Here is a 20,626-nt window from a genome sequence, read left to right on the forward strand (position 1 = left end):
GGTCTGTGCAGAAAACATGTAAGATGTTACTGATGATATTCATTCAATACTTATATTTGTCTTGTAGTTTTTTTGGTATCTGAAACCAATTGTTGTTGAGATGTTTACGATGCTTGAATAATGAGATATGAATAATGAATACAATTATCAATATTCAAACTTCATCAAAGTGAACTAATACCTTCATTACTTAACAAGAGTATAAATAATTCATTAATTTAACTCTCATCACCATCAAATTAAATATAAATACAACAATACTACAGAAAAATTCTTAGGAAATACAACAAAGTGTTGTTCGAAAATCATCAATCTATTCAATATCTAAACAATATCGACTAGTAACATGAACACAAACATCACTAAAATATCAGGGAGGAAGTTAACAAATTAGTAATAGTTAGTTTGAAGTTATTAAAACTTTTAGATGTTATTATTTTTAGAAACAAATGTGATAACTTTCCAGATGACCTAAGTAATATTTCAAGTGTATGTATTTGGAAATGAACCACTCTGGTGATTTATGTAGGTATATAGATAAATATATGAATATGACACGAACAATTGAATATGATATCCGTTTGTAATGAAGAATAACGAAGAGTAATGATTACATTTTCATTTCGATGCTGGTGAAACTAAGCAATTTATTGGTAACACAAGTACGATATCACTCGACGATTTACTTTGATCTGAATAGTTCAGTACAGACAGGCTTGTGAAGCTTCTATTTTAGAACTTTTTCAATGATTATTTTTCAGAGCTTATTATTTGAAAACATCAATTTCCTCAAAAGAAGGTTAGATTATAGTGAGTTATCTACTAAGAGAAGATTTAGACAAGATTAAAATGAAGCTTTCATTTGTTCACCAGTTTGTCAAAGTTTATTTATTTTATTTCATAGAGAAAGTTGAAATCTGTTTAGCTGAAACACTTGACAATAACGAAACTAAAGATTTACGTATTCGTGTGTTGAGAAGCCGAAGTATAACATTTATGGGAAATATACAAAGCAATGACAGTGTCAACTTCAGAAAGTTTAGGAAAAATTATATAGAACTAACTAAATGGGTACAATGCACCTAAAAGAACCATCACAGACTGAGAACATAAGGCATAAAATAGTAATGTTTTATTGAGGAAAATAAACTAAGGCATTGCTCGTGGTTACATTAATCTTTAGAATTTTGAACAATTAAAGTCCAGAATCTGGTAGAAATATCATAAATGCCAAGAAATATAGCTCCACCAACAGATAGTAATGTGATCCGAGGTATTAAACCTGAGAAAAGCCTGGAGCGAAAGTAAACCAATACAATCAATGAAAATAGTTAGATGGGCAATTTTATAATTAAAACAGAAAATAAGCATAATCTTATGGAGTATTCTATTTTGAAAGAGATAAAACTCAAAACTGATAGTTCACTAAATATTGTTTATTTATCAGTGTTGATTGTTTGAATCTTCCATTTATGTTTAGGACTGCAGTTGACCAGTCTTTTTTTTGACATATGTACATCCTGTGCGGATTCCTTTGACATTACCATTAATTCACAAGCACAGGATGTACATATGTCAAAAGAGACTGATCGATTGCAGTCCTAAACATCAATGGGAAGATTCAAACAACCAATACAAATGAATTAAACTTCATCGTATTACATAAGCTTGTGGTTATCTGGACTCAGTAACTAATTAGATGACGAGATGAAGTTTGAAGCGAATGGTACTAGATTTTAGTCCCGGAGTAAACTACAACTCAGGGCTGCAGGTACACTCAGTTGAAGAGTCTCAAATAGGGCGAAGCACGCATCCTAAATTCCACTGCTTGCCACCACCCATCTTTCCCTTTGGTGCTGTTCATTTACTTTTTGAAGTTTACTTTGACAGACAGTGATAAGGTAGAAGGCAAAAATGATGAGTAAAAAACTACCTGTAGAAATGTATAACCTCTTATTGGTAAATTTTATTTATAAGGTGAGATATCAGTTTGTTATGTCAAAGTGGATTGGATAGTTTATTTTGTGTGATATCGCTTTTAAAATAAACTGGCCACTTCTTAGGACTAGATAACACTGTAGTTTATATGAATGATGACCAATAGTCATGACCAATTTGTTTGCATTAGTTACAACTGAGTTTTATGTACATCAACAATATTAACCAAGTACTTGATATTTCTGTACATATTGTGTAAATTAATGGTAAGCAGTAGTGTATTTTCACAGGTAGAGATCAACCAAATTAATCACCCTTTGGTTAAATGAAGGGTGAATGCAGATAAATTGTACAATACTTATTTATTAGCTGAAGAATACAGGATGCATACTCAATAATCTGATCATACATAACAAACTATTGAAAAGATGCCATAAATTAGTAGGAAGATATTTCCTCATGAACGGATAAATCAAAATGATTTAAATATTTGAACTATTACTTCCGACCAATTGTACAGTTCTCACATTTTTCTTGACAATGAATTCTAGTAATCAACCCGTCACTAGCTTAGATTCAAGTTCGAACTTGGTTATCGCGAGAGATAATTTGTTGCTCAGCTTGCTACATCTTGATATACTTAAGTCCAAAAAGTGTGCACCTGAAGATAGTGAATACATATTTCGATAACACTTAAACTAGTCGTTATTTCTTAAACGTTTATGGTCATAACCTTAAAATTTATCGTTAGGGTTTTGTTAGTGGGACATTGATTGGATTAAAGCATGTTTCATGCATGATGGTGTTGCTGCGCGCTGATTGGCTAATTCTAAACTAATCAGCCCTGGCAAATTATTGGAGAAAAATCTAGAAGCTTCTTATGTATATACTATAAATATATGAACGTTATTCAAATCAGTGATTGCTGTTCACTTACTATTATTATTTTGAATACAATTTAATTCCTGTTCAAAGTGTTCTGATTTTGGGGTCTTGTCGAGTGTCATTGTATAAAAATACTAAGCAATAGGAATAGCTGGGTCGTTCATTAGCAAGATACAATTATAACAGGTTTAGAAAAGAAAAACCTACAATCGTTTCAGTTTTAGCCCACATAATGAGAGGGGAATGTCGGAGTATTCCAGTTATGATGAGGAGGGAGTGATAAACGTTTTCCAATTATTTTTGGGACGTTACCGAAAACATTTATTTATTAAGTCACGAAACGTCAGAAATACGATTTTTCTACTCATTGGGATATAACAAAAATATATTCGTTATTTAGAAAACTATTTTTAATTCAGAGGCTTTCTTCGACAGGATTGAGTCATTCGTGGATAGGAGTGAATGATCAATCTTTTTAAAATTAAACAAAGGCAGTGTTATTTTGGGACATCTTTTTGATGAAATAAAACGAAAATGACTGTTGGATGGTTGTTATTAATAGAGAAAATTCTAAAAAAGATTCGACAATCAAAGTGAATAAATAAAAGATATTGCGTAAGGAATAGTGACGCGATTTAACTCGAATCTGGAAGCGTTTATCTTGTTTTTACGTGACTACAAATATTAAATATGGCAATACTAAAAAATTAATGTGAAAATCTTAAGGTACTGAGTTGAAATTTCCGTGCTTCAAAAGTAGCGGAATAATAAACAGATAGCCAGGACACCTTTTACTTAAGTTAATCATCTAGAGAGTTCTCTAAGAGATGTTAAATACTTTTAAAAGATTAAATTTTCGAAAGTAATGCCGCGAAGAACCACATTAGCGTTTGTTTTTTTCTAAAAAAGTTCTGAATGTGACTAGACAACGTGTAACATTTTGACTTCGGGAAGGAGGTTAAAGATAATGATTTGGAAATTTACTCACCACTGATGAAGATAAGTACGTAATATACATCAGCATTATCTGCTCTATTTAATTCTAATCATACATTAATATTGTGAATTACATACTTTTCTAAAAGATCAGTATACACTTACTACAAAACAATTGTGTCCGAATGTCAGATACATGGGCAGCTGTATGTTATTAAGTGACGAAAGGATTATGAAATTTAATTCCTGTGTTTTCATTTGCTTTTTGAAGATGTCATGAAAAACATATCTCTATAAATCTGGAGTATTCTAATCATTATATATATATATAACCTTTAATCCTCTATGGCATGCAATTTCATATGACGAACAAGAAGAAATTAGAAGACTGAGGTCCAAATGAAAAGAAAATAGACAACCTACCCATAAATTCCACTCTCTTGAAATATTGTTCGCATGGCGTATATTATATGACCAGATGCAAAATTAGAATTGGGCTAAAGTTAATAACAAAAAGGAGAGCAAAACTATGATAGTAGAAGAATTGTCACATTATTTGCATTATATTTAAAAATACTTCAAGTCAACTATAAAGTAGTGAGTATCTTGATAATGTCAATTAAAAGTCCAAACTTAACATACTACTAAAGAGTAATGCATTGAAGAGTGAAATAGATGCAATGGTTACAGTTCATAACAATCATTACACAGCTATTTTGTCAGTAAATGCGGTAAAAGGCTGATCATGTAAAGGTCAGCTGGTGACAGTAATTGGCTTTTGAATAATGCCTGTTATTAATAATCCAATCTATGATTGGTCAGTGACTAAATATTTCGGATTAAATTGTCGTGGCGTAAAACTAACACTAAACATTGAGATCAAGAGATGAGTACTACGTTTGGAGAGATTAAGATATCATCTAAGACCGGAGAACGAAACGAAAGTCAGCAACATAACAAGACAAGTTAAGCTATTTCACTGAGCTCCTGCTCTAATAACTAGAGGGAGAAGGCCAGATTTAGCCGAGGGAAATGCATATTCCACAAGCAGTCGGAAGCACGAAAGAACAAGCACACAACTCATGAGTATATATGCAGCGCAAAAATGTTCTTAGGAAATGTCACAAAATAGTGTACTAAAAGAGGAAACGAACCAATGACATTTAAGGTCTTTCCAAGTGGGAAATAAAAACTTGGGGTAAAATTGTGCTCTTTTGATGCGAAAATGAGAAATTCTAATTTCCAAAATGAAGTGACAAAAATGAAACGTTTGCCAAGTGATTTCTGGGGATCTAGCGTCCCCAACAATGAGACTAGAATACAATCTGCACACTGAAAGAAAAAAGTTTATTCCACTGAAGTTGTCTACATTGTCTATCTATAGATTATCGAGTTGTATAAAGTACTAAAAATCAGATAATTTATCTATTAATTAGAGTTATTTTATTTTAAATTCTGTTCATTAGGGATAACTAAAACGAACACACCCGAAAACACATACAATTAAGACGCATTTGTATAAACATAGGACATAAAAAAGTGATAATAGATAATACAACTGACCTCAGCCAACATTATTCGAGTTTTGGCCACATCTAAAGGTGTAGTTACAGCGCCAGCTATTGTGCCAGCTAAGCACCCACACATAGCTGACTGCCAAGCCCTTAATTGGGACGCTGTTGGGTCTGTAATGTCATCGGTTCCAATCGAGTTTCTGTTCCATTCAATAGTCATATACTAAAAACAATGAGTTAGGAAGAATAATTTGAGTAAGTAATGACGTATATATATATATATATATTAAAAAGAGAATTACATGATGTAAGCAAAAGCATACAATATCTAGGCATTTAAAATTTACATAGGATTACATTCAATTCATTCATTATGTAACAACAGGTTTTTAATCGTAATGCATAGGGTCCCCAAACGAGTTTCTGAGTAGTTTGAGTTGTAAAACCAGAAAATCGACAACTCATACACATTAGGACAAAAGTTATAAACCTTATAGATCGGTTTTACGTACTGATCTAGTTATTTTCTATCATCTGCTCTACTGGCAATTCACCTTATATGAGGAGTCCGGATGGACGCAAATTCACATTTATACGTCCAGCCTCAAAATTATTTCTTTAAAGAGGTTAATAATTTATTAGTTATAAATTTTCATGCATTTAACTATTAACAACAATTCCATAGTTATATGGCAAAGTCAAGTCTACAACTGTGTCGTACAATCACTTTTTCATAAAAATCTGGATATACCAGTCGTGATGTGAAGTTTAGTAAACTATTATTTCAAGACCTATTTTGCTTGTTTATGATTCAAACATTGGATGTAACCACAGGCAGATTGTTGATGTGAGAAGGAAAATCACTTCTCTTGTGATCAATAATTACTTAATAAAGACTACATATGGAATCGAGTTTCCCCTATACTAGCTCCAATTCACTTATTATATTTCAATAAACAATCCAGACGAATACAGTTTAACACAAAGAAGAAAAGTAGTCAGATAAAGGTCTATTCAACACAAAGACTATTCATATATATTTGCATATATGAGGTTGATTACTAGTTAGATTTTTGGTGTTGTAACTTCGGAACGGAAAGATCTATAACTAATAAGAAGAGGATGAAAAAACTTTTAATGCATTAGTGAGTAATCTTTTGTAGGAGACATTTAGATACAAACGGTGTGCTAGATTAAAGCATCAAAAAAACCGTTTGACCGCTAACCTCCTTAAAACGCATGCAAACAAAGTAATTAGTGCATTCAAATTCAATCATTATTGTTTAATTATATGTAATTCTAGATTCGTGCGGGAACGTCAAGTACTACGATGCCGTAATGTGAACATAAAAATCCCTAATTGCCATAATTAACTCTTTATATACGTGGCTATCGGTTTATGGATCGTGTTATTATGGTGTATGCTGCTTATGTCGACAAACATAAGTAGTATGTAACACCAATCAGAAATGAAATGCATGGCAGCAGAAAGCTAAGAAGATCGAATTAAAGAAAACAGAAAGGGAAATACGACAGGATTGTGAATTGGAAGGATCATACAGAATGTAAAGAACAATTGATGGAATATTTGCAAATGAAGTATTTTGTGTATGGTTCTTATATTTTACCAAGATACTCTGTAATTTTGTATCTGTTAGCGGGACATAGATTGGATTAAAGCATGTTTCATGCACGATTGTATTGCTGCACGCTAATTGGCTAATTCTTATCCAATCAGCGCTAGTCAATGCTTGGAGAAAACTCTGGAATCTACTAATGTAAAAAACTATAAATATGCTAACGTACTTCATATTGCGCTTCTTACTTCCATCTATCCTTGTTATTCGGAATATAATTTCTTCCCTGTTCAACTGTGTTGATTTGGGGACTTGTCGAGTGTATTGGTGTCCAAGACTACTAAGCAATGGGAATAGCTGGGTCGTAATAATAAGAATATATATTAACCGTTATAACAGTATCAATAAAATTCGTTGTCTCCACCTGTGTTGTCGTGCACAACAGTATGAGTTACACCTATTACGTAAGAGATAACGATACCAGCAACCTTCCAGAACTACGGTGAACAAACCATTGTTTAAGTTCACGGATCGATTGTTGGTAGTGGAGTTATTTATTTATTTATATATTCGATGAGACTGGTATGAAAAACACTTATTATTACTGGGATGAACAAAGTGGTTCTCTGTAAAGACATACTTACCTTTAATTTTTCCCATATGGGATACTGAATGAGTGAAAATGGGATTTCTCGTGATAATGTGCTGACATATCCTCTGTAAAATCCACGAATTCCCTGGGAAATTAGAAATGTTGTATAAAATCACTTCAATATCGAGTTGAAATTCACTGAAAAACGAGCAATTCGTTTGCAATGGAGGTCAAACATGAAAATAACAATGTTAAGCCTAAATATAGTCTTTTAAACAGGCGTCCAAAATTTATGCCCAAACATTGTTTCAGCTTCATGGAAAATTCATTTTCCTTTACGATCTACCGTAAAATCACACATAGATTCAGCGTATGAACGCTGATATGTGTAGTAATGGTACCTTATATATTTTGCGATATGAAATAGGATAATGTAGTGTTTAATGCCACTGGATGATTAGATCAAGTGCTCACTTGATTAGCTCAAAGTAAGGGCCTATTTATAAACGATCTTATAAAAGAAATTTAAAAATCTATAACTCAGGATCTAAAAAGGTTGTATTCTTTGTTGAGAACTATTGAAATATACTCTCGAGAACCAACATTTTGTGGAGTTGTAAATCAAATGACGAACTACCACAGAATCAATTGAGATCAGTTTTGGTAAGAATTGTAAACATACAAACGAACAATTGAAAAATCCAAGAACATAGAAGCGTGTGTACGAAGACCACTACCTGACAATTTTGATCTATCAAATAAAGACCAAGGAATTTACTTAAATTAATTCACACAAGAAAATTTGCCAACTGACCTTGCTCGTGTTGGTCTGTAAAACACGGATGTCAACGCAGTCTATTCTTTCTATATTTGTTAAATAAACATTATTGTCTGTTTTATAGCAGATTAGTTTCTATAATCTTCAGTCGAATAACAATCAATTCATCCACGGTATACAACTTTAAATATACCAGCTCAGTTGTCTGTAAGTTAAGCATTCTCAAAATCGTGGATGAGGACTGCTGAGAAGTCCCATAATAGGAAGAAACGGCTGTCTAGTGCTTCCAGGTTTTCAATAGTTCAATCGGTTCACGATTTTAATGGAACTTTAAATATGATCCAGCAAATACAGTGTTTATTGTACAAACTGAATTTATGTTTTAAGCTTATGAAATGAATTTAGATGATAATTCAATAAGTCAATCAGCTAAAACGTAGGACCAGGCACACATATGCAACGGTCCAAGTTGCCATAACCCATTAGCACAACAAGATCAACACCAAATTCATAGAAGTAGTTACTTCAATGATAGTAATATAAAAAAGAAAGATTGTATATGTGTTAAACGTAGGATCCTTGTTATAACTCTAGGGTTTCTTGTTATAACAGTCCTTTCACTTTTTACACGTATGTGGGACGTTAATTTACCTTAGACGAATATCTACACTAGATTCCCTCCCAGTGTCTATTCTACAGGACTTCAACACAACTCAGATCAAGAACACGAGATTAGCCTGACTAGAACGTCAATATATTTCCACACCAAAATCCGACACAAGGAACAGTTAATCAATAACAGTCCGGATAGGAGAATATATAACACCTGTCACACTTTCTACATGTCTGACTCATCAAGAAAACCAATCATTGTCATTCTCGCCCACACATCAGTATATAAGGAAGAAAGAATTAGTTCGTAAAAAGAAAGATGTAAAGCAATTTTAATCTCAAGGTTTAGGAGAAGGAAAAGAGCGTATACACCTACGCTATTGTGATCGATTCTGAGCCACGTTACACAGAGTCTCCAACCATTGGTTACGCTAATCGCCCGGACTCCAACCAAGTAGTCTGCATCTACCAACATGGCTCAGACTAGAAGTTAGTGACTTCAAGCACTGATGCCATGTTTTGGTTTGGCCGCCCCCAACTTTCTTCCAACAATACCCTATACTAGTCAGCATTGTGCGTCGTGGTAATCGGTGTTCGGGCATACGTAACACGTGGTCCAACCATCTCAGTAGATGAGGATTCATCACCTCATCAACTGATTTATTATCATTCCCTAATACCCTGCGTCTAACCTTATTATTACTTACCCGTTGATCTCAGCAGATGCGAACAATATTTCTAAGCCATCGGTGGTCAAATACTAGTAACTTACAAATATCTTCTATTTTTAATGGCCACGTTTCGCAGCCATAAAGTTAAACAACGAACTGCTGCGAAGTATACTCGTCCCTCAATTGATAGACCGAGATCTCGCTTTCGCCATAGGTGACGTAAGCTGACAAAAGCCAAACAAGCTTTCTGAATCCGTGCCGAGATTTCGTCAGAAACTAACCCATTAGGGCTGATCAGACTTCCAAGATAAGTGAAGTTGTCGACGCGTTCGACTACTTTACTCTCTATCCTTAGTTCAGGTGTTGACACAGGCCAGTCCTGGAGCTACAACTTGCATTTAGAGGGGGAAGACGCATCCCAAACATCCTGGCATTGTTGCTCAGTGCTACCAAAACACTCTGCATTTTGTCAGCGTCTTCACCAAAAAGGACTATGTCATCTGCGTATTCTAAGTCACTAAGAAAACCTCCTGGAGGGAGATCAATCCCCAAAAACGTTATTACCAGCAGTAGGTCTATGATAAAGTTAAACAAAAATGGGGATAGTAGACAGCCTTGTCGGACACCACTTGAGGTTGCAAAGTCAGATGATAGTTCGCGATAAGCTCTGACTCGACTGGTAGTGTTCGAGTAAAGAGCCTTCACAAGGTTTATGTACTTCTGAGGAACGCCTTTTAATAATAGACACTGCCACGGAACCTCTCGGTCTACACAATTAAATGCTGCTTTCAAGTCAAGAAAAACTATCATTGTCTGACGCCGATAAGCATACCTGTGTTCTAAAACCTGACGAATAGTGAATATGTGGTCGATACAGACACGACAAGGTCTGAAGCCAGCCTGATTTTCTTGTGTTTGCAGTTCATGAGTCTTAGTTAGGCGCCCGATAATTATTGAGACCAGTACTTTAGATGCGATACCAGTCAAACTTATTTCTCTATGATTATCATAGGATGATTTTGACCCTTTTCTTATATGTTGGGACAACTGTTGATTCCAACCAGTCAGATGGGATTACGTCCAACTCCCAGATTTTAGCTAAAATATTAGTCAACTTAATCGCTAAAATTGGACCACCATATTTAAAGACCCCTGGAGACAATCCATCTGGACCAGCTGCTCTTCCTCGTTTCAGATTGGCTATAGCCTTTTGAACTTCAGCTAGAGTTGGGGGACCTACTTCAATGTTCCATTCAGGCTGTTTGGGACTGGTGGGTAGTTTAGTTGTAGAGTAGCTGAAGGCCAGCTGAACTGCTCCTTAAAGTGTTCCGCCTATCGTTCTAAACGTCTGGGCTGAGAACAGATAAGAGTGTTGTCTTTTTCTGAGTTTGTCTCACTTACACTTGACTTCTTAATTCCAGCTTCTTGTATTAGTCTGAAAAGCTGTATTGTGTTACCTACAGATACTGCCTTCTCCATCTCTTTTGGTTTCGTTGCCCACCACTGCTTATGGTCGTTCTTTAGACTTTTGGTCAACCTAGATCTGATTCGTTTTCTCTCTTCGTCGTGTTCAGAGCCTGGTGGGATGAGTTTACGAGAACACATCAGTGAAATAGACTTAGTAAAAATCCTCTAGTTCTTCGTGACCCTTTGGTTCAAACCACTAATAGATGTCACTGCTGTTCGTATATCTCCCTAAGCAACATTTGGGTCAGCCTTGTTTTCAGAAAGCGTAATGAACAAAAACAATTTAGTCCATGGTCAGAAAGTTGAGTACAACAAATACCGGACACAATCGGGTAGGAAACCATAGGTAATAAGCATGTAACTAATTTTAATAATACGAACTACGGGTGGGTTAAAGTAACCAAAATATCTAATAACTAACCTCATTACGTAAAGTCTGTAGAAACACAGTTGAAACACCATGAACAGGCTGATTTTGCGTTCTCTGTTTCACCACTTCACAGGGTACTCTTATAATACAAGCAACCTAGATACTGAAAATTAGAATTAAAATCTTACGATTTCTGCGATACAAGCAGATAGAACTGAATGACTTATCGGATGCGTACTGAGATCTCTACATGCATCTTTAACTGCCTCATAAGTTAAGAAAAATGCTGCAGCTGCATAAGGTTTACAGAAAGCTACTCAAAATCTAAGCTACCTGCAGGAGCAGAACCTATAGCAACTGCTGGGAAACCGGCGAAAAGACGGAGGGAACCAGGAGTCCTTTGAACATTGTTATGGAAACTTTGCAAACGAGTTTTGATTGTATCGATTGGGAAAAGTGCAAGATCAACAGAAAGTCCAGCAGTTGAGCCTGCCTAAATAAGATAAGACGAAATACAAAAGCTCACCAATAAGGATATAAGATGTGCATGATTATTGTTTGTACTCATGTTCAATTAAGGATGATAAAGTTACAGTCCGTTTTCATACAAGATAACTAAAAAAGTAAATAAAAAGGTCGACACTATTATAAAATGTGAACAATTATGGAATTTGATTATACCCTTGGAAGGTGAAGGACGTCCTTCGGTCTTGAATCATGATTCATTTGTCGAAACTCGAGTCTGAACCGAAACATTGAAATATCACTAGCTTAAACAGGACTAAGAATGATTTGGAAGTCCTGTTCATTTTACGCAAGGCGATTCAAAATCGATCCTTCTTGTTCATTGTCTCACTAGAGTTATGAATTCGATCATATTCACTTAAATGGAGACATTCTTTTTGTATATAATGGTCACAAGAACATGAAAACATGTTTGATTTTTCCAAATAAAATTCTCCAGATACTCAAAACATAAAAGACCCACAAATGTCCTGGTACGGAAAAGGATGATGAATCTGCTCTCTCTAGGTTCGAAAAATTTGTTGTATATGCGTTTACTCGAGGCCTTGTGCGATTTTCGGTTTTGCTGGTGACAGTGTAGCACTAGGCGCCAGAGCAGAGACGATATTAATCGTATGGACAAGACCGACCTCTGGTACTGGCTGTTGAGGAAAGATGTGTCGAAAAAGTTCATTAACATCTCTAAGGACCTATGTAGAAACACCTCGGACAGGGTGAGGGAATATAGACGCCTCTCTCTGGTGGGGCTATGCAGGGTTCCCTAATCTCACAATTTCTCTTCAACTTTTCCATCGGTGACGTTTAGAAAACAGCTCCGATGGGAGTAGGATTTTTCGACTTTCAACATGCGAATGATATTGTCTTATTGTGCGACGATACGCAAGCCACGCAATCCGCATGTAGTCAGCTGGAAATTCGTGTCCGGAGGTATGGAATGTGCTTTGCACTTTCCAAGTGAAAAGTACTTTTACAAGACTGAAAGGATCCTGGGCCTATACCTACTGTTGGTAGTAAGCAGTTAGAAGTAATTGAGTTTGTACTTCTGGGTAGCTAAGTAATTGCTGGTGGTGGTATGATTGGTGAGATCAATTCACGTATGGTGAAAGCCAGAGTGAATTATGCCAATCTGGGTCAACTTTGGCGCCTTCGTGATACAAAAAGTTGCACTGATGCTGTTCATAGAGGCACGTAAAGTACTTACATGATGGGAATCTTATGAATCCAGAATCATAAAACCATCCTTCAAAACGAGGGAGGGGTTTACAATCAATGCTATCCAGTGCTATGCACTCACCAATGAAGGCGAAGACGGTAAAGATCAGTTTTACGAGACTGTAGTCGATCGTAGAGAAGTGTTTAGGAGAGGACCTGATCATCCAGATTGGTGGCGCAAACGCCAAAGTCGGGATGGACAACACCGGATATGAAGATATCATGGGAAGACATGGACTGAGAGAAAGGAAAAAGAATGGAGAGAGACTTGCAAATCTTTGACCATTCAAAAAATTGGTTAAAGGAGGCACAATATTCCCAACACAAACGCATACACAAAGCTACATGGGTCTCAACAGATCATACCACAGAAAACCAGATAGATCATATTTGCATCACTAAAGGTTGTGGAAGATCTATGAAGGACGTGAGAACAAATAGACGAGTTAACATAGCTTCAGATAACCACCTGGTTGTGACCAAGATAAAACTGAAGCAAAAGAAGCAATGGATAACTGGAGAAACAGCATTATAAAGGTTTGATACAGCCATCCTTAGATATACTAACAAACGACAAACTAGAGATAGCACTCAACAACTGGTTCCAAAGAAGAAGAAACTACGATGAAGAACAAATGGAAAGGGACCAAAGCACTAACTTCAACGTGCCAAGAGGGGCTAGGTCGCAAGAAGCATCATCATAAGGAATGGATTTCTATCGAAACCCTGGGCAAGATTCAAGAAAGGAAGAACAAGAAGAAGACAGCAATCAACAAAAGCAGAATGAGAACAGAGAAATTCAAGGCACAAGCTGAGTAGACAGAAGCAAACAAGCAAGTGAAGAGGATCATTCAAACCGACAAACAGAAATACATGGAAGAACTAGCAATGACAGCGGAAAAGGCTGCCAGAGAAGGAAATATGAGACAATTGTATGACACGACGAAGAAACTTGCAGGGAAATATAGAAAACCAGAGATCAGTCAAGGACAAACAAAGAAGGCAAGACAATCACTGAGATTCGAGAAAAGACGAACAGGAGGGTAGAACACTTTGAGAAACTCTTGAATAGACCAGCTCCATTGAATCCACCGGGCATCGGAGCAGCAAACACAAACCTTCCTATGGATGTCACTCTACCAATGATCGAAGAAATCAGGATGACCATCAGACAAATCAAGAGTGGGAAAGCAGCGGCACCTGACGATATACCACCCGAAGTACTGAATTCGGACAGAGGCAACTGCAAAGATACGCCACGTCCTATTCAGTAAGATTTAGGAGCAAGGACAAGTGCCGGAGAAAAGGATACCCCGTCAAAATACCAAAAAAGGGAATCTGAGCAAGTGTGAGAACTAAAGAGGCATCACACTACTATCGGTACCATGAAAAGTTTCCAACAGTGTTGTTGAACCGGATGACGGATTCAATATACGTCTAGCTTCGAGATCAACAGGTCGGATTCCGTAAGGATCGGTCGTGCACAAACCGAATTGCAGAACTACTGATCATTGTTGATCAATCAACTGAAGTGAACTCATCACCATATATTAACTCACTTGACTCTGGGAAAACATTTGACCGTGTATATGAGAGAACCTTATCGAACCATCTTCGAATTTATGGTGTACTTGAAAAGATTTTCACTATTATACGGAGTTCATACGACGGACTACACTTTGAAGTTGTGCATACAGGACGGCCTACAGATGCATTCCAAGTGAAGACCAGTGTCAAAAAAGGCTGCTCACTCACTCCCTTTCTCCTTCTGACAGTCGTCTCAAGGAAAGCATGAAATACGATGGACAGCTTGGATACAACTAGGTGATTTGGACTTCGAAGATGACCTAGCTCTTTTATTTCATACACACCAAAAAATGCAGGTGAAGACAGACAGTATGGCAGCGGTTTCTGGAGCAGTAGGCCTCAATATACATAACGGAAAAGCAAGATTCTAGAATACAACACAGAGAGCACCAAACCAGTCACACTTGATGGAAGAACTCTGGAAGAGGTGGAAATTTTCACGTACCTGGTCAGCATCATCGATGAACAAGGAGGACTTGCTTTACACGTAAAGGCAAGGACTGGCAAAGCACGAACAGCATTCTTACAGTTGAACATATGAAACTCAAAACAAATGTCAACCAATATCAATTTCAGCATCTTTAATAAGAACGCCAAGACAGTCCTACTGTACGGAGCTGAAACTTGGTGAGCTAATACAACCATCATCAAAACAGTACAAGTATTCATAAACAATTGTCTACGTAAGATACTCAGTGTTTGTTGGCCGGATACCATCAGCAACAACCTACTGTGGAAGAGAACAAACCAGCTTCTAGCTGACGAAGGAATTAGGAAAAGACACTGGAGGTGGGTAGGACAAATTGTGGAAACCATCAAACTGGATCACGAGGTAAGTCCTAAACCAAAATTATTTATTTATTTAAACACATAAATATTGGTACAAAGGAGCACCAGATATATATGCGCCACACAAAACAATGAGAATGGGAAGAGGAGGAAGAAAAAGGATGAAAAAAGAGAGGAGTAATGATGGGGGGAACTGAAATGTACAACCAGAAGACTCTTTCAATTAAGGAAATTATGATCACTCTTTTTAAAGAAAATAAAAGATCACAGCAGGATCGCCACTGGCTTCTATTCTGAACCATATCTGATAACGTCTCTAGCCACTGTGTTGCACCATCTCTCGGACCTCAGCCAGGGAGTCGTGAAGGACCAACAGAAGCCAGTCCTTTGAAGCTTTCTTTCATACCACGACACCATGTCACACACTGACCACCTCTCCGCTTTTTCCAACCAGTCCCAGCGTCGACAAATTATGCAGGACATGGAATTCTCTGGGACGACATTCGTAGAACATGTCCAAGCCACCGAAGTCGGTGTTTCAAGATAGTGACACCAATTGGATTATCGTCTCCGAGCCCGAATACACGGTGCCGAACCTCTGCATCAATAACATGGTGTTGCCACTGGATGTCAGCAATCCTTCGGAGACAACGATGATCGAACACAGAGAGTCGTCTAACATCCTCAACTCGGAGAGGTCAGGTTTCACAAGCATAGAGCAAAACTGCCCTCATCGACGTGTTTTAGATCCGAACTTTTACAACCAGACTAATATCACGAAGGCGCCAAAGTTGGCTTAGATTGGCATAAGCCGCTCTGGATTTCACTATACGTGCATCAATCCCATCACTCACGCCACCACCAGCACTTATGTAGCTACCTAGATACACGAACTTCTAAACTACTTCAATCTGCTCACCATCCAGGGTGAGTACAGGATTAGAATCCCTCCAGTCTTGTAGAAGTACTTTGCACTTGGAGGGTGCAAAGCACATACATTACCTGTGGAGACTGATTGCCAACTGATTAAGTGCGGATTGCATGGCTTGGGCATTATCGCACAGTAAGACAATATCATCCGCATACTCAAGGTCGAGAAGCCTTTCTCCAGGCAGCAAATCCACACCGCCGTTACTTACATCCATCAGAGCTGTTTTCAGAATGTCATCGATGGCAAAGTTGAAGAGGAATGGTGAGATTGGGCAACCCTGTCTAACCCCACTGCTTGAATGGAACAAGGGAGAAAGGTGGTTGTACCTTTCTCTCTTGTTCCATTCAAGCAACCCAAAATCCTGAAAGCGAAAGGAAAACAGGAAGTCCGAGGAACACGCCGCGCCGAGATTTGGGGGCAGACATTAAAAGAATGAATAGCAATTGAAAACAAATGAAAAGGAGAGACCAAGACAAAGTTGGATGGAGAACGCTGGTCGGCGGCCTAGGCTCCTCTACGAGGGACAATAGGCGTAAGTAAGTCATGATAAGAAAGAGCTGTACAGGACCAGTATCTGTTGGTCATTCACGACTCTCTGGTTAGGGTCCTAAAGATAGTGATACAGTGGCTTAAGTTGTCAGATATGACTCAGAAAGAAGCTAGTGGTGCTCCTACTGTAACTTCGTATACTTTCTTTAAATAAGTGGGGAGAATTACTTTAACTGAGATCCCTTTGTGGTTGCTCTTTAACCAAATGAACCTATTCTCTCACTTCCTTTACTTTCATTCACTTATTATTATTCACTTACTGCTCCCATCTATTATACTCATTTTCCTTTGTTTTTATACAATCTCAGTTTCTCATTATGTGGTGCATATACATTTTAGTGCCTTTTTGTATCAATATTTTGTTTAAATAAATAAAAATTGTAAGGGACGAAAAATCAGATAACTCCTGCGAAATGATATCTTGCAACTGGGTTAGGTGGTTTTTATGCAATTCTGCTAACAAATTCGTCTCGACTATTTAAATCCTTGGAAGATAGATTTTTTTCCTCAGCTTATTAAAACCTGACTTTCCACTGAAAAAAGTTTATCTCGCCATGACTAAGTGATTTAGCAACCTTATAAAAAATAATCCAGTGTTTTAAATAGTTGTTTTTCGTTCTGGTCGCATTTTGTGATTAGTTCCTCAATTTTTGCGACTATATATTTGAATGTTTGTTTAAGTACAACAGATATTTTTAGATTATTTCAATTTTCGATTCATGGCAGGTGTAAATGATATAAGATTGTGTCTAAATAGGGGGATTCCATATTTACATTGTAACGAAATCTGAATGGATGAAAATAACATAACGGCTAGCTCACAAATAGAAAACGCACAACCTAATACACAACTCAGCCAAACAGTTAAAAGGCTCCATTGGTTAATGTATTATTTTTGACACATGACCAGAAGGATGGCAAGCTAACCAACTAATTGGCTACGTTCACTGAAAAATGTTAAAGATTAGCATTACTCACTCGGTAGATCTCTGGCGGGATACCTTTGAAATAACTCCTAAGGCTTCGTAAATCACTCGTCCTGATAACCGTTATTAGATAACTCCCAACGGCCCATAAATTTCCGAAGATAATACGGGGTGTTGGCTACAGTTAACCGTACAGCGCAGATCACAAAACCACAAGTACACAAGGTGAATACGAGCAGAAAGATGAATGCAGGCGAGCACCAGCGGGCAAGAAAGGGCAAATAAATTATAGGATTTAGGAAGCACATATATATGGAGAAGCGAATGAGTCGTCAAGCGATCTAAGCAACTAACATTTAAGCTAGTAAGAGGGATGTGTTAGACTGTAACACATGATCAACCATACATGCTCATGCATATGTAGTGATTATAATACAAAGACATAGACGAATCGTTACTGTCCGAATGACATTGTCTGTTAAATAAATTCACCGAAGGGCTTGACAAAATTAAACGTACATAGACTCAAGTTTGAGGTGCTATAAACTACTGTTTACTCCATTACCAATGATAAAAAAACGTTGTAACTGTGGTCTGAGCGGGACTCTTACTTCTAATAATCGCAATGTTTTCTCTATTTACCACCTCCAATAATTCAATTCACGTTTGAAACAATCGTTATTCTAACAATTCCTCTGATGGTTTCATTGTTGACAGGGCTGAAGTCAGATCTACCACCTCAGTCGAAAATTTTCAATGTGGTAATTAAACCTATTGAAATCCCACCAGGGTACAGATACATACACGATGAATAGCACTGAGTTACCTATTGTCCAGGCACACAATGACTTAGGCGTCATCGTTAGTCAAGACTTAAAGACTAATGCACACTGCCGTGCAATAGCCGCCAAAGGTTTTAGGAATTTATGGTCCATACACAGGGCTTTTAGGCATCTGGACGCTGAAACGTTTCTGACTTTGTATACAGTGTTCGTACATCCTAAACTTGAGTACTGCATACAAGCAGCTAGCCCCAGCCTAAAAAAGACAGTGAACTCTTGGAAAGGGTTTAGAGAACAGCAACTAGGCTGATTACCGGAATAGCGAAGCTCCCGTATGGTACTAGACTGACCAAGCTAAACCTATTGCAGTTTTCAAATTGCTTAATGACAAATTCGCACCTGATATGCCCTCATTTTTCTTGTCTTCCAAGACAGAAAATCTACGAGGACACTCCAAAAACCTTCATAAGCCCAGAACAAATTACTTTTCAGTTGACTACCGACTTTCCCATCGAATCATCAACGAGTGGAATTCATTACCTCAGCACGTGGTTGAGGCTCCATCCGTCGACTCCTTCAAAAGAAAGTTGGATCAGCTGAGAGACCATCAGTGTCAGGACTAACATAAGCCATCAAGCCTCCTGTCCTTTCCAAACTGAAACTGAATATTACTGGCCACGGGCCTAACATGTTAGGCATATGCTTATGCAGAAAACTATCAGAAGAGGGTTTTGTGGAGATTTTAGTGATTTTATATAGTTAAGATCATGAGTCAATTGAAGCTAGACCACCATGGAAAACCTGGAAGCACTGGACGGCCGTTTCGTCCTATTGTGGGACTTCTCAACAGTGCGCACCCACGATCCCCCCTAGCAAGATTCGAACCCACCACCTACCAGTCGCGCCAGAGCACTTAACCAACAGAACACTGAGCAGGTCGTTTAGTGTTTTCACGTTTTTCATGGTGGTCTGGCTTCAATGGACTCATGATCTCAACTATATAAAAATCCAGGAAACCGTTAAACCAGTCGCAATTTCGAAATGACATCACAGAGGGGTTATTTTAGTCGCTTAACATTAAATTGGCCTGATACAGCTCTAACACTTCGCTTAATATTTCTAAAATATACAAACTTACTGACAAACTACAGTAGGTTCGACAAAATTCTAAATAGCGCCTCTCGAGTTAGTGCGCGTAAATCATTCATCTAATTCGCTACGTTGGGGTTTTGAATTATAGATTGTTTCGGTTAATGATGAAGACGCTAAACCTTATATCTTACACTGATTCCTAATCCTATGTCTTAATCTTAAAATTTATTACTTGATTCTAACCGGGTGGGCGGTTGAGGTTTTGGAGGTCAACTTGGGAGTGATACTAGGTCATCCGAACACTTTATTTCCATGGTTTATGATACTAACTACCATGAGTTCTGAACAACAGCTGAATATAGGATTGGAAACGATACGTGTCTGAGAATTAATAGCACATTTCAATGTCCAGGTTGTGTGATATTTTGCCTTTTCCGTTCATCTAATATGAGAGTCCGGGACATAAAAACATGGTGAAGATACAACTAATTTTCTAGTTTGACAACTAGCAACCAGTAACACCTTCTATATTCGAAGCTTTCCCCAACCAATCGAAATCAGAAATCAGATGCGAAGAGATCGGAAAGATATATTTGATACGTTATCAATATATCGAGAAGCGTTTGCCCTAATCTGGCTAATGAAGGTAGGAGCTGTGTCCCACGCTGGTTCGTAACGTCATCTGGTACGGATGCATGACCTAAAGCCTTCACTTAAACGAGTCCACTTTAACAAATGTGGTCAGCATCCAATGTCGAACACTTAATGAGCTATTGATTTTGGGGAATTATTTACAGCTACAGATCACTCCCCCCTTGTGAGGTAGTGATGACCCTAAGACGTGACCAGCCAGAAGTTTAAACCCAACGAGTTTGTCGTTGGTCGTCTTTACT

General features: G+C 37.4%; 1 protein-coding gene across 1 annotated transcript; it reads right to left on the reverse strand.

The window, feature by feature from the left end:
- Positions 1-1,118: 1,118 nt before the first annotated feature.
- Smp_044160 (putative mitochondrial carrier protein) lies at positions 1,119-19,822 on the reverse strand. Its single transcript, XM_018799147.1, has 10 exons — positions 19,784-19,822; positions 17,912-18,037; positions 11,867-11,955; positions 11,674-11,833; positions 11,529-11,632; positions 11,392-11,496; positions 7,495-7,587; positions 5,323-5,496; positions 4,183-4,256; positions 1,119-1,293 (listed from the first exon to the last, which is right to left on the reverse strand). Exons 3-10 carry the CDS (start codon positions 11,906-11,908, stop codon positions 1,173-1,175), a joined length of 873 nt encoding a protein of 290 aa, XP_018650965.1. The 5' UTR covers positions 11,909-11,955; positions 17,912-18,037; positions 19,784-19,822; the 3' UTR covers positions 1,119-1,172.
- Positions 19,823-20,626: the final 804 nt, after the last annotated feature.

The sequence above is a fragment of the Schistosoma mansoni genome, chromosome 3 (genome assembly GCF_000237925.1).
Source record: "Schistosoma mansoni strain Puerto Rico chromosome 3, complete genome".
In the NCBI taxonomy this organism is placed as follows: Eukaryota; Metazoa; Platyhelminthes; class Trematoda; order Strigeidida; family Schistosomatidae; genus Schistosoma; species Schistosoma mansoni.